Here is a 14,513-nt window from a genome sequence, read left to right on the forward strand (position 1 = left end):
TACCCCAAAGATAGAACAGAGTTTGGAATAAAAATGCCTCATTATCTGGTTCTCTGCATGATGGTGAACACGCAGGAAGAGAACTCAGAAAGAAACACTCAGATGCTTTAAGTATGATGGGTTATTTTCATGGTAATGTCTTCCACCACTACCCCACCTAACCCAATGCCTATCTCTTTTATTAAACTGTTGTTTGCTTGTTTTTTTGTTTTGTATTTAGTTTTAATGAAACATCATTATGTGCAGTCCGTCTGTAAGAACCTGTTTCGCCGCTTCCCAAGACTGTTCTCTCAACAGTGGAAAACAGCTTTCAAGCAATAAAAACAAACACAAATGAGTAAACAAATAAAAGTAGAAAAACAATAGAAGAGGGAAAACCCCACACACAAAGTGGCCTCTAGATTTAGTGTGTTATCTGGTCAGCTGATCGACTTCAGGGCTCTCGTCAGCTTATGAGCACAAGATGTGGTATCATTTGCATGAGGTCTTACATCATCCCTGAGAGCCCGCTCACTATGGCATCAGCACGTGGTGCTTAGCCAACATGTCCCTTTGTGCTCGCAGAAGCCTCATTCAAGAGACAGCGGGGCAGCAGAGAAGTCTTGAAAAGGACATCTGGCCATAGGAGTCAAATGGATGTCCTTTAGGGATTCTTAGACATGTCTTTATAGCCTATTAAGCCTGTCCTCGTTGAGAGACAGATACTGTCCATATAGGTGAAAGCGATATTTGCATGTGCTCCTGGACAAAGAGGTTGGTATGTGTCTCTGCGGCACAGTAAACCACAGCATCTCCCCAAAGATACCAGACAGTCTTTCATCGGGGGGGGAAAAAAGAGAAACAGCACTACTGTGACCACCAGATGGTCAAGATCATTGAGGATTTTTTTATTTTTTTTTTATGTGCAAGTAACATGACCTCAGCACTCTGGGTTTCACAAGTATCCCGCAGCTAACACACACACACACACATGCACACAGAAACACAAGTGTACAAATGACAGTTGTAGCTCACAGCTATAGACAGTGAGGTCTGAATGAAAACCAGACCTGCTGTGGTCCATTCAGCGCGTGGAGACGGTTTAGTTCATGGTCACAAAGGTTATGCGTACAACGGCATCAACAATCAGGCCTCCAACAGGCCACACCAAACTCACACATCCAGGCAGAGAGAGGGGTGGGGGTGAGGGGGGCGCACTATCCAAAATCCATGCTTTTTATTGATTGGGGCTCAGGAATCCCAGCGGACCCCTTTTAATGGAAATCCAGACGACCTCCTGGACACACACTGGCATACTCGGTGCACCACTGAGAGGCTGCTCGTCCCCATCCTTTCCATGCTCTCACCCAATCCTCTGGACTCTCCACTATAGGGTGGGGATTGGGGGCAGACCGCCTGAGCCCACCCTCTGGCCCTTCATGCATCACGCAATCCTGTTCATCCTCCGGCTGCTGTTTTTTTTTATCCTTATTATTGGTTGGAGTGTGGATGTTTTAATCCTGGACTCATAGCAGGAGTCTCCCTGTGAGTTCTCATCTGCAACACACCCTTAGGGAACGAACCCCTTCTTGATTGGCACCCAGAGAGCGCGTCTAGACTGTGATTATACATGTAAATACACCTGTTCTATCTACAGTTTTATTACAACATTTATATTGTTTTCTATTTTCAGACCTGGAAATGTGTGATGATGCTGTTGCTCCATTCTACGGGGTATTAAAAGACAGAAGGCGTTCTCACTAGAAATGCTATTCATGCTGAATCTCTCTAAAAGACTCGCATGCCATGCTCAGTCTGTCATATAAGATCAAATGGTACACTGTGTGTGTTTTTGTCATTACAGTTTTAATCCAGTTACAGTGTGGGGGGAAACACCACATATGATGGGGGATGATAAATTCAATTTAATTGGACAAGTTAAGACATCTACAGAGTGAATTCCACACCTCACTTGGAAACACAAACACATCAAGAGATTTCACTGAAATTTCCTCGTACAGCCGGTTTGATTACAGTGCATAACGTTTCAGTGTTTCATGTATGTAAAGATCTATTTTCTGGTGGGGGTGATAATATAAACAAACAAACGGTGGAGCATCTAATGTTTTCTCAAACATCCCCAGAGTTGGCCTTGTCATTCAAGAAGCCTTACGCAACACATACTCTGTACATCCCACCATGCATATGCACAGATGGTGACGACGGGCTAAGCTTGAGTTAGACTGACACTTTGAGGAAGCTGAAAACATGGACATCAGTTGTTGCTCAGCACTAAGTGGCCATTTATAAACTAGGTCCAATGTTTCCTCAAAGCTTTATTTAGGGTGGTGACCCAAGTGTAATAATAATAATAATAATTTGCAACTCACTCAAAAAATAATTATATCATACGAGAAATCTTTCCACTTTATTGTCTTCTGATCTTATTTACTTATTGTTGATTCATGTAGATTTCCAGATTGTAATGATAATTAAGGGAAGTTGCAGGTACTTTTCTACCTGTTTGAAACCTAAAAAATCTCCTAAAAAGGGAAAAGGTCTGACAAAATGCATTAACTGTATTAATATATTTTTTTTTTATTCAATATTCTTATTCTTATCAATACTGCAGTTTGAGTCTTTGTGTTGTACTACAACCATGCCGTCAGGCGTGGTTTCTGTCGAGGACATCTTGGGGAGCCTATACGCGAACGCGGTTCTTTGTTCACCGGGGCTGCTGCAAACCCGTTTTTTTTAACGGGAAATATGCGAGGGCTTTTCTGATGTTCCCCCGCTGCATAGGGTCTGCAACGCCTGTCTGACAACTCCCTTTCTCTTCTCCTCCTCGTATACAGCCCCCCCCCCCCCAGACACCCTCTTTCCCTCCTATACATAACATCCTCATGCGCAACGGCGCCGGAGACAAACGCGGTGACCTGCCGCAAAGCACGGCTACATAGAGGTGGGCGGACCCCCCCCCAAAAATGTTTTTTTTAAAAAACTCCTTTACTCCCAGATATTCATATCAGATGGTCCACGTCCCCCTTTCATAAAATACAGGAGCTGCTCGTGTTTGTCTCTTAATGATAAAGTTGACATCGTCTTTTCAGCAGCAGCAGCAGATGACCATGTGCGCACTGTACATGCACCTTTTCATACGCAACTGTTTACATCCCGGGTGGCTATTCTTACATAAGTCGCCGAAATGCGGTTTTTAGGCTACACTGCAGCTCGAGCTGTGGACGAGTCTGCGTGAACACGAGTGCGGTGCGGGAGGTAAACGGTGAGGTATTTTCTTCTTATCTATAGGAGACGGGAGGCAGCTTGATTTGGGATGCCACGGGCTTGGGAACCTGAGACGAAGTGGTACAACGGGAGGGCGGCTCGTTTTGTCTCGGCGAGGAGGGGAGCTGTGTAAACCAGACTGGGTGGAGCAACACATCGCCCGCCCCATCTATCGTGCAGACGGCCTTGTGTCCCGTTTGCCTGGAGCTCGGAGAGAGACTACTGTACTGAAAGTCTGGCGGATAGAGAGAGGGGGCCGGTCTATGGGAGGGACTAGCGCAAAGGGGGGAATTGGAAGGAGGAGGGGGCGAGGAGGAGGCGGCACGGGTGCTGTTTCTCCAGTCTCTTTCCCCTGTCTTTGTCTCACACACTCTTTTGTTAGCCATGCCTAGCCTGCTGGTTCTAGCAGGGATCATGGAGAAAAATGGGGGCTATGCCGGGGATCTGGCTGGCTCCGGCTTCGGAGGCGAAGGTCTCCTTGTGCCGCCCGACGAGGAGGAAGACGACTCCCGTGCCCTCAGGGTCGCACTGGGCCAGTTGTCTCTGCTGGGGCTCGGGGAAGGCGAGGACGGCGGCGGAGCCCCAACAACAGGAGTACAGGACCGGAGTAACAATAACAACAACCACCACAACCACACGAACAACATCGGAGGTGGCGGGGACACGGCGATTCTGCAAGGGAAAAGCAAGTTGTGCGCCCTGTATGAGAGCTCCTCAAGTGAGACGAAAGGACGAGGCTGCAACATAACAGAATGCGTCCCAGTGCCCAGCTCTGAACATGTGGCCGAAATAGTGGGGAGACAAGGTAAACCGCTGGCTTGCAAATTATTTCCCTCAAAACTTGTGCTTTTATCCCACTAACATCGCTGCATTATCCCCGCCGTGGTTTCCTGTGTGCTTTGTTTTTTGTTCACTAACTGTTACCTGGTGTTATTTGACAAAGAAAAGGGAGTGGTGTGTGTGTGTGTGTGTGCTCGCGTGTTTTTTTGTACTCCCCCGAGACACCAGCCTCCCACTTTTTTCCTGCTAGCAAGTTCTCGTGTACTCATCATTACACTTATTGAGACAAGTCGGTGGCTGCTTTGTGTTTATTTTGCTTTTTTGAGTGAATTTGCACAGAGGAAGGAGAGAGCCTCGTTCCCTCCTGGGCGAATTATTCTACATCCACGCCATCAATGTCAGCGCACAGACACACACTGGAGCACGGAGAGCACTTCCTTTGTCGTCTGAGACGCGCCAGACTGTTCAAAAAAGGCAACGTGCAGCTGGCGAAGAGAGGAATGTCTTTCACTTTGAATTGATGGCTAAGAAAATAACCAAATATTCACATTTTGGTCTCAGTGGTGGAATATGTTTAGCCTCTTTCCAAATTTATTCATCTCGTTGTTTATGTTGCGCACTGCCCCAGTGACACAATTGGACAATAGAGCAAGCGTGGTCCACTTGTTTTTTTGTTGTCGTTTTTTTTCAAACAAGGGGAGTTGTAAAGTTCAATACCAGCCACGTTATAGATTCTGCCCGTTTTTCTCACAGTTGGAGGTTTTTTATTGAACAAAGACCTGAAGTTGAATGACAGCAGCTGTCAAACAAAGGTGTGAAAGTGGGGATGAGGGGAGGGGCGCAATAAGACAGTGTTGCTGCTCGGCACACGGGATGGCCTTTCAGGGTGACTCAGCGAGAAGTTGCACCAGGAATTGGGAGTCCTTTTTTTAAAACAAAAACCCCCAAATACTCTGATGTTTGTGCTTATTTGCACTAAAGATGTTGTCAGGTGATTTTTTTCACTTCCATATTTATGTACAATGGAGCTGCTAACAAGCTTGACTCTCTAGGTTGGATTTGAAGCTTGGTGGTGGTGTTTATGTGGCTGCACCCATTGTTAACTGTTGTGATGAACCCATTGGTGAGAGGGGCAGAAAAAACAAGGACAGGGACGGAAGGGCAGTATAGCATCTAGAAGCTGAATGGGAGTCACGCCTTGGAGCTCAACACAAGGGGCTCCTCATGAGCCCCACTTCACTGCACACTCTCAATACCACATGGTTGTCTGTCAGGAGAGGGAGACATAGGGGGTAGGACTGAGAGAAGTACAAAGACTGCAGGGTGGGTAAGGTGCCATCAGCAAATCCTGATTTATCTCGCAACAAAAACAAACATGTCTCGTATAATGTCACAGGGGGTTCAGGTGAGTTGAGATGGCTTCTTTTTATTTTATTTTTTTTACCAATACTCTCCTTTATTGAGTTTGATGTGGTAATTTGGATTTAGTTTGTGCTGCTAAGTGCCCCTTGTCTCCCATTGCGGCTCCTGTTCTTTACTCTGAAGTGTAAGTTTTGAATTTTAATGGGGTAACCGAAGACAGCCGGAGGGTGGATCCAGTGAGCACAAGTGCAGGGAGAGGGCCCTTTTGCCTTGACCGCAAAGAAGTGCTGATTTTGGGGGATTTGAGATGAGCTGCTTTTGATTCGGGCTCTTCGTTATTTGGCGCTGCGTACACACCCCCTTCTTCTCGGCGCCGTGCATCACAGCACGCCTTGTGAATCTGGCAAACGGAGCACCTTGCCACGAAGAAAGGGTTAGATATGATAGTTTTCTCCTGTCGGAGTCACAGGCATTGATTATCCAGGATGCTCTTCTACCTTCCTCTGAAGCTTCTCAAATCAAGGATGGCTTTGTTTTGAATCAGTCACCTCTCACAACACAATTTAACAGTTGCCAAAATAAATTAAGCTCCAGTGACCTTAATTCCTGGTAGCGATGAATAATCGTTTCCTATTTTGTTTACAGATAATTCTTTAATTGAAACATTAATTTGGACTAATTCAAAGGTGCAAGGAAGTTCGAGAAAAGTAATTTGCCAATTGCTCTTTGATCCCTTGTGGCACAAACAGGCCTAATACCAGGCAATGGCCACAAAGGGTATTTTCAGATTTTAGGTATGAGCAATACTAAACCCTAAGAGCATCACTACCCTTCTGTCCGTACTTCTGGTCCCTGAGAAGTAAGTGTTCCTGAAAAAAATTGGGCCTATTTAGTTGCATTAGAGCGACCTGCTGCTGCGATTTTCAGATAGGAAATGCAATGATGTGCTGTGTGATGTGAAGCACCTGGAGTCTGGTAAGATGAGCTCAGATGTGTTCACTGAATAGATGCCTGATGGTTCTCGTTTGTCTAAAGAGATGCATCGGTCTCTTTAAGACCGAGATGAGAAGTGGTCAATAAATGCGGAAGTCTTAATGAGGGAGCTGCCTGAGTTTCTGAATGAAAACTGACCCGAGTAATGTTGATGCAGTCCTTATTGAGTGTGTTATAAACAGAGTCTTACCATGTTGACCTCAAATGTACCTGACAATCCTCCTAAATAATTACGGATGTACTGTATGGCCTGTTCTGTCCCATTACAGTGTCAGGTAATTTGTCATGAAATAACATTAACCTGCACTCTCTCACATTGAGACTCTGCCTTAAAAGCACTTGATAGAGTAAACTATTACACTCCGATCAGACGTAGAGCCAGGAATGGCACAAAAAGCATATGTGGGTTGACTGTATTGTCTCATAAGTTCAAGGAGAGGTCAGGAAGTGATTGCATCTGTAGCTCTTACAGCCCTCTGAAACAGCCATGTCTATGCTGGCCAATTCCTCTGCACCATCCATGTATCTCTTAGTAAGTTGTGTGTCTGATTTAGAGCTAATAAATAAGTGCACTGAACAAGTACACTAATGCTTAAGTGCTGGAAACCTCATAAATCATTGTAATTACTCCGTGTATCCTTTGCCAGTAAAAACCTGCAACATATTAAGTTAAACTGGTCATAATTGGTGAATAAATCTGAATTTTGAGTATTTCTGTTAGTCCAGATTGGTAACAAAGTGTGTTAACTTGATCCGTGAGTCACAAAATGTAACTGATGTATCTTATTTACTTATTTTATAATGTATGTTGTTGACTCTGCAGGTTGCAAGATCAAAGCCCTGAGGGCCAAGACCAACACCTACATCAAAACCCCCGTTAGAGGAGAGGAGCCGGTGTTCTTAATCACTGGCCGGAAGGAGGATGTTGCCCTGGCCCGCCGTGAAATCATCTCTGCTGCAGAGCACTTCTCCATGCTCCGAGCATCCCGCAACAAGCTGGGAGTGTCCTTTAGCGGCTCCCCGCCCACACCTTTGCCAGGTCAGACCACCATTCAGGTGAGAGTGCCATACCGTGTCGTGGGTTTGGTAGTGGGGCCTAAAGGCTCCACCATCAAACGCATCCAGCAGCAAACCTGCACTTACATAGTCACTCCCAGTCGGGACCGCGACCCTGTCTTTGAAATCACAGGGTCGCCGAGCAACGCCGAGCGGGCCCGCGAGGAGATTGAAGCACACATCGCCTTCCGAACAGGAGGCCTGCACGACCACAATAATGAGAATGACTGTCTGGGGCCGAATGGTGGAAGCAGCCCATCGGGCAGCAGCGGTGGTCTGGAGAGCCGGCTACAGCAGGTGTGGGGGCTGCAGGGGGGCCAACGCAAGCCTCTCACCAGCAGCTACCGCCAGAACTTCTCAGATGCCATGGTTGGAGGAGTAGGAGGAGGAGGTGAGGGAGTGGGAATCTACAATAAGAGCAACTTCTCCAGCTCCGGAGAGAAGCCTTGCTCTTATTTTGGATCAGAGAGTACCCAGAGCTGGGGCGACCCTGACTACCCCAAACAGGTGGCCTTCTACGCCCAGCAGCGGTCCAAGAGCTTTGGAGGCCTCCCACTCCCCCTGACCAGACTCTCCCCTGGCTTAAGCGAGTCCTGCGGAGGTGGAAACAACAACAACAACTCGTCAGTCACCAGCATTGTGCCCGTATCCGGCTCACCTCATGCCCAGGCCCGCCGGGCCCACAGTGAGCCCACCTCAGCCGGCGAGGGTTTCCCAGGCCGTCTGCCAGTGCCGGACTCGCCACCAGCCATTGTGCGGGACTGCATGACCTGCTTTGAAAGCAAAGTGACGGCTGCCTTGGTGCCCTGTGGCCATAACCTCTTCTGCATGGAGTGTGCCATCCGAATCTGTGAGCTCAACCACCCAGAGTGCCCAGTGTGCCACACCCAGGTCACACAGGCCATCCGAATATTCTCTTAAGGAACCACATCAGTTTTTATCATTGGTTTTGTCAGTGTTTGTTCAATAATTATTTACTGTTATTATGATTATTATTATAATACACATTTTTGTTTTTCAGAAAATTTACAAACAATCAAGCAGATATTTTAGAAGGCACTGCTTGCTTTACTAAAAAGTATAAGAAATATTTTTAAGTTTTTCTTTTATATATATATATGCATATATATTTTATAAAAGTTTTGTTTATAAGAGAAGTATAGTACCTTGCATTTTCAGTTTTTGACTGCTGCTGTTTTTCATTCATGAATCGCAGTGTAGGCAGAGGTAGACAGTAATGTGAACATTTTATTATTAAAAATTTTATTTTACCATGAAGTGGGTTTATATGGAAGGAAGAAGATGATTGTTGAGGTACCCAATCTGCACCTGACTGACCCAGAAAGTCAATGTTGTTATTAGAAGGAGAAAAAACATAGAATTGTCATTGCACCTTACAATCATCTTGGCCTAAAATGGGATTTCAATCATATTTGAAATTTCGGGAGCTGATGTGAAGGTGAATTCAGCCTTTTCATTTGTACTGTGATTGTGGTTTGATATAATTGTTCCAAAACAGATATTAATTTTAGCAAAATGTTAATAGATTGGTCTGAGTCAAAAGACAGCCCCCTTTATTTCATTATTATACCTTAAAGTCTTATAAACCAGATTGATGTTAAAAAGGAATAGGACATTACATCATTTATTTATGGTAATTGGTCAAATTTTATTGGTATCATCATTCACAGAGATAGAAAGATAGAAAGTTGTATGAAGATCAGCAAAATGTTCTTTCCAGTAGCCATTGATTACACTTTGGTCACTGCAGTTTGTTGAAAAGATTCAGTAATGCTTGCTCCTCGTGTCACTTGAAAAGCATGTGGTTCCTCGGTTGGCTTAAAGCACTGATTTAATTTGTGAGGCCGAAAGCCTTGGAATTCATCCAGTTGGCTAGTTCTCGATATCTGTCTCCCCAATGGACTTGTTTCAAAGCCACCTTAACCGCGCTTTATTGTCTTGTGTGGTCATTTGGCCACAGTCGCTGAACAATATAGGACACAGCAAGAGCTCCAGTCAACAAGCATTTCTCTGAGGTGCGCACCGTTAATAAAGAGGAGAATTAGTACGTGGACAGAAGCCGAGTAAAACTGTAAAATGTTTCCGGAATCAGCAGCAGACTCAGACTACAATAGTTGACATTGTAAAAATACAGAGTCCCAAATCTGTAATCCTTACTCCACGTCCCCAATGCTAACAGCATTATGTGCGAGCTCCGAGAGGCCAGCTGTCTCCCCTGTAATTAGCAAAACTGTACAGGAGCAGGTGTTTCATGGCACACTGTAGCTGTGACCCCGAGTTGGAGGTCTCGCCTAGCCCCCTTTCTTTCTCTCCTTTCTTTGGGAGTGGCTTTTATGTCTCCCCCTGCTTACAGTTTGATCGTTTGCTTTCGAAGGCCTTTCTGAGTGGGGCGTATTGTCTGGGCCCGGTTGCGGCGTGGGCTGCAGAGTGCTCGGACACGGCCTGGATATACTCATTCATAATTAGGCAAATGGGTTGGTCCAGGTGCGGACCGTGTGGGGACTCTGGAGCTGTATGAGGGGTACGACAGGGTCCCGCAGCGAGCCCCTATCTGCTCCGCCCCACTGTTACAAGCACAGAGGGGGCAGGATGGTCTGGATGCAGCTGGGCGAATAAGACCCCCTCCTTCCACTCCCTCTTGCCCCTTCCTCCCCCCCTTTTCCTCTCCTTTTCTGCTGCTCTGAGCTATCCCTACTGGGGAGAGGGGGCCTCTTTTGTCCCAAAACACACACGCACACACACAAAATTTGAAAGACACTAGCTGAATTTGGCGGCGCCTGTGAAATGAGGGGAGGCTTAGGATAGAAATAAATTATACTCAGTTATCAGGGGATACCCCAGTTACCTGTTTTCAGCGGTAATCTGCTGTATACTCTTTCCAAATTATGAAAATGTCACCTATAAAATAAAGATTGCGTGATCTTAACGCTGGGGGAGAAGCATTAACTCCCCCCTCACTCCCTAACAGCGCCGCCCTGAAATTTGGATGGGGTCCTGTTGAGTGACAGAGCCAGTGAAGATTGTGTCAGCTCGCTACTGTATGGGACATCCTGCAGCTGCCCCTTCACTATGGACACCCAGGCTTCAGCCAATGGCAGCCCCCCCCTCGCTTTGAGCTTCCAGAATGAAATCAGACAATTGTAATTGACAGGAAAGCAGAGGAAACGCCCCATTTAACCAGCACTCATGCTGAATCAAATTACACACCCTCTGCGTCTGCCTTAGCCCCAGCCTGGGGATTTCAGAGGGCTAGAGGAGAGCGGATGGGGGGTAGGGATTAAAGCTGTTGAATGATAAGGGGGGGGGGGGGGGGGGGGGTCATTTTGGCTGGAGAAAGAGAGAAGTATGGTTCCCCAAAAATATTAAACTGTGCAGATCTAGCAAGTTCACTGATCAGTCAAGTCATGCTGCGAGTTGTTGCCACATGTGTGCCAGATGTGACGACAGGGAACATCTCTTGTGTTTGTATAGGAGAACAATTCAACTCGGCTTCTGTCTCAATTTTTTTTTAATAACAATTACATATTGCGTCTTCCACAAAGGCCCCACTCTTCTTCTTTTTTTTTATCAACAAACATACAAAGCAGACCACTCACATTACGCGTGGACTGCAAGGAAAAGCACCCTGAACTCTATCAGATGTAGAAAGAGTAGTTATGATTTTATGGATGGAGAAATTGCACAGTGGTTTGGCCTAAAGCTTTCAATGTCAAATTTAAGGCAATATGACACTGTTCTTTAAACTTAGTATTTTTGTTATTTTGTTTTCTGCCTTAATAATTTTTTATCAAAAATATTGCCATTACTTTGGCATACAAAGTAGCAACTTTGGCCTTTGATAGTACCTTCCCCCCCCCCCATAAAACAACTTTTGAAAGTACTTATTTTTGGAGAAAAGAATGTGAATCAAACTGGTTGGGTGGGGATTACAGGGATTCAGGTAATTAGGCTCTTAAAACACTTTACTTCAAATATAAGAGTAAAGCACCTTATCACAAAAACATTTGATAATACCAAACCGACCACTGATGGTGAAATACATTTCATAGAATTTGAAAGACATGCACATAAGGATTCCCTATCATTTTTTTGTATTATGGTGGTTCTTGTTATTCTTAATACTACAGTAGTACTAGTGGTTATTTGGGAGACCTCTCACCCGTTTAGTCAATGCTGATGACTTGGTTGAGCTTTGCACTGGTTTAATGAAGAGAGGACTTATTGAAGATTCTCCCTGTTTAGACGCTGTATAAGTTAATAAGTATTGTATTTTATGGGAAAGCACTCTGAGCATCTATGTAAATACAATATGTGTATCAGTTATGAACATCCAGACAAAGGCCCGCTAAAAGTGAGGTTTTGATTATTTTTACAAGCTGAGGGTGTCATTGTCAATGTTTCAGCATACGGAAATTCAAAAATGTCTCTGAGTTTTAGGGAGAGTAAATCTTTTATATATGCGTCCCATCCTCCTTTTTTGACTATAACAGTATATTAGATAGGTCCATACATTTAAGAAATATTATTTAAACTGATTAACTTAGTATTTCATCCAAATATATAGATGAGAAATTAACCAGACACTACTATAACATGTAATAATGAATATCCTTTATAAAAAGCCGCTGATGTATAAATCAAATCTCAAGTAAAAACTGGAATAAATAGTATGTGTAATAACCCCTGATGAATAAATCTGTTTCTATGTATATTAGGATGCAAAGCAATAATAGGACTATACTGGGACAATAAACAGAGGAGCCTGCTTCTTTAAATAATATTCTATTCAGAAATTGACCTTGATTATTAGGATAAAACCATTTCTGTCTCATATCTGCTTAAAATTCGTTATGGATTCATGCCAGTGTAGAAACAGAGACATACTTAATGAGTAAGTTTCAGGATAAGTAATTGTTCTTGTGTTCTTCAGGGTCTTAAGTCATTTGATTGTTTCATTTCTTTCTTTCTTTTTACGTTGAATATCAATCCGATCACAGGGTGGGTCAAGACAAACTTAAGGATTGCTTCTCCTCAAACGATGAAACTGAAATTTCTGTGACTTAGAGGAAACCTCACCGCACTGTAAAAAGCGATCTGTCAAGTGTAAACAAACACCAAGACCAGAGCATAAGCACCGAGGTCTGTCCTGTTTGTTAAAAAGCAGGAGCTGGTGACTTTGCTTATGACGGACTGATGTCTCGAAGGCTTTGGTCAAAACGTACAGCGGTGAGAACAGGAGGGTAGGACGACATGATATGATGATCGCGTTATCCATGTGAAGAGCTTTTATTCTTTACCCTCCATGAATCTTTTAGTCACATGCAGGGGCAGACGTGTTACTTATAGCAATCTTAAAAGGATTTCTGTTTACATAGTAATGATAAGTTTCTGATTTCATGGCTCGATATTTTATACTTATTTTGCACCTACTTTTTTATTTGTATCGTTTTGTTTTTTTTTGAAAGAAAAAGGTCCGACATAGCCAAAGAACAAAAGACGAGGAGAGGACAACTTATCACTTGAGTTAACTTATTTTAGCATCAAAATCTTTATCCAATCAGGATTATTAGGAAATAATCTCATAGTTAGAATTACTCTGTTTACCCAAAAGTCTTAGAGGCCAACTCAAATCGATATCTGTGAAATGAAGGCATATCATGTTTCAGTGTTTGTAAGATTAGTTTATTACTACAGAGGCGCCAGTAACAGACTTACTTCTCCCCAAAGAGATCAGCTTAAAGCACATCCTGGCACTTAAAGTCCTTTGAGTAGTTTTCTATTGTCATGGTTAATGGGAGAAAAACAGTCCAGGGAATGTCTTAATCTTTCTGAAAAACTTGCCCGATCTGGTGAAGTTCAGATACAAAAGGGACTGCCCACGTAATTAAAAAAAAAATAAAAATAGACGAAAGAAGGAATCGTGTTGGCGATGACATGCCAGTGAACATTCCTCATTTTTAAAACCCTCAAGAGTAAAGCGTAACGGGACAGTGTGATAGTGAACAACACTGGTTTCAGTTGAAATCGTTTGGAGAGCCTTTAACTGTATCCTTAAGTTTAACTGCATGCTAGACAAATATAGTACAGTAGGTAAGATTTATCAGAAAAAAAGTTAAGATCGCATAAAGAATTCATCAGCCTGATACCTGAAGTGTATAAAAAGCTTTAAGACCTTAAAGTAAACATCGGTTTAAAATCATATATTTACCGTGTAGTTTAACTAACTGATACATAAAGTTTAAGTATGATTCTTAAGAATATGCTAAGGTGTAAGTTTCATTTGTCCAACTCACCCAGTATGAAATACTTTTTTAATTCAGTGGAGCAACAAAGGGGTGGGTGACTCACAGTGACACTTGATTCGTTAAGTTCTTGTTAGTATTATTTACAATATTGTATTAAGCTTACTATTATAGTAATGGTAGAAACTGTTGATGTTTTTCTTCTCTTGATATGAAAAGGTCTTTATGCATTTATGTAGAATCCCTTTTAAGGAGTGATAGGAAATCCTTATTTTCAATGGATGCACTTAAGCAATTGTACCAACCTGTCTAAATCACACATTGAGCAAGTAATGCATTTGAATGTAAAAAAAAAAAAAGAAGAAAAAAAAGACCACTCAATGCACTCCTTATGCTTATTGTTTTGTCAATTTACAAGTGAGCTTTAAGTTTTTGTTTGTTTTTTGGAAAGAATTTGCGACAGGTTTTCTCAACGTAGACTATATTTGAGTTCTTCCACATACATTTATAGAAAGTAACTTAAAATGAAAAAAAAAAAAAAAACATATTACAGTTTCTCAAATCTATTTTGCTAACATGGGTTATTATTTCGTAGAAAGCAGAGGAAAAAAAAAAAGTCAGTATCTGGATGTTATTTATGAAAAGTAAAAAGAAAAAAAATGAAGCAACATATTTATGAGTAACCTCAAGACATTTTGTTTTTTAATTAAGAATGACAAGAAGTTAATATATTTCTAAACACAGGGAGGTCAGTTTCTACTAATAAGTAAAATGAGAAAAGAAGTTTAGAAGTTT

The 14,513-nt window shown here is 43.1% G+C and overlaps 1 protein-coding gene across 1 annotated transcript; it reads left to right on the top strand.

Moving 5' to 3' along the window:
- The first annotated feature begins 3,602 nt into the window (after window positions 1-3,602).
- Window positions 3,603-10,746, top strand: mex3a (mex-3 RNA binding family member A). Its single transcript, XM_029452635.1, has 2 exons — window positions 3,603-4,069; window positions 7,223-10,746. The coding sequence occupies exons 1-2, from the start codon at window positions 3,649-3,651 to the stop codon at window positions 8,374-8,376; spliced, it is 1,575 nt and encodes a 524-aa protein (XP_029308495.1). The 5' UTR covers window positions 3,603-3,648; the 3' UTR covers window positions 8,377-10,746.
- The last annotated feature ends 3,767 nt before the right edge of the window (window positions 10,747-14,513 follow it).

This window comes from Cottoperca gobio, chromosome 16 (genome assembly GCF_900634415.1).
Source record: "Cottoperca gobio chromosome 16, fCotGob3.1, whole genome shotgun sequence".
NCBI lineage: Eukaryota > Metazoa > Chordata > Actinopteri > Perciformes > Bovichtidae > Cottoperca > Cottoperca gobio.

Coding starts and splice junctions, on each gene's coding strand:
- mex3a (XM_029452635.1), top strand. CDS start 3,649: ATGCCTAGCCTGCTGGTTCTAGCAGGGATCATGGAGAAAAATGGGGGC. Junction 4,070..7,222: donor CGAAATAGTGGGGAGACAAG/GTAAACCGCTGG, acceptor TTGACTCTGCAG/GTTGCAAGATCAAAGCCCTG.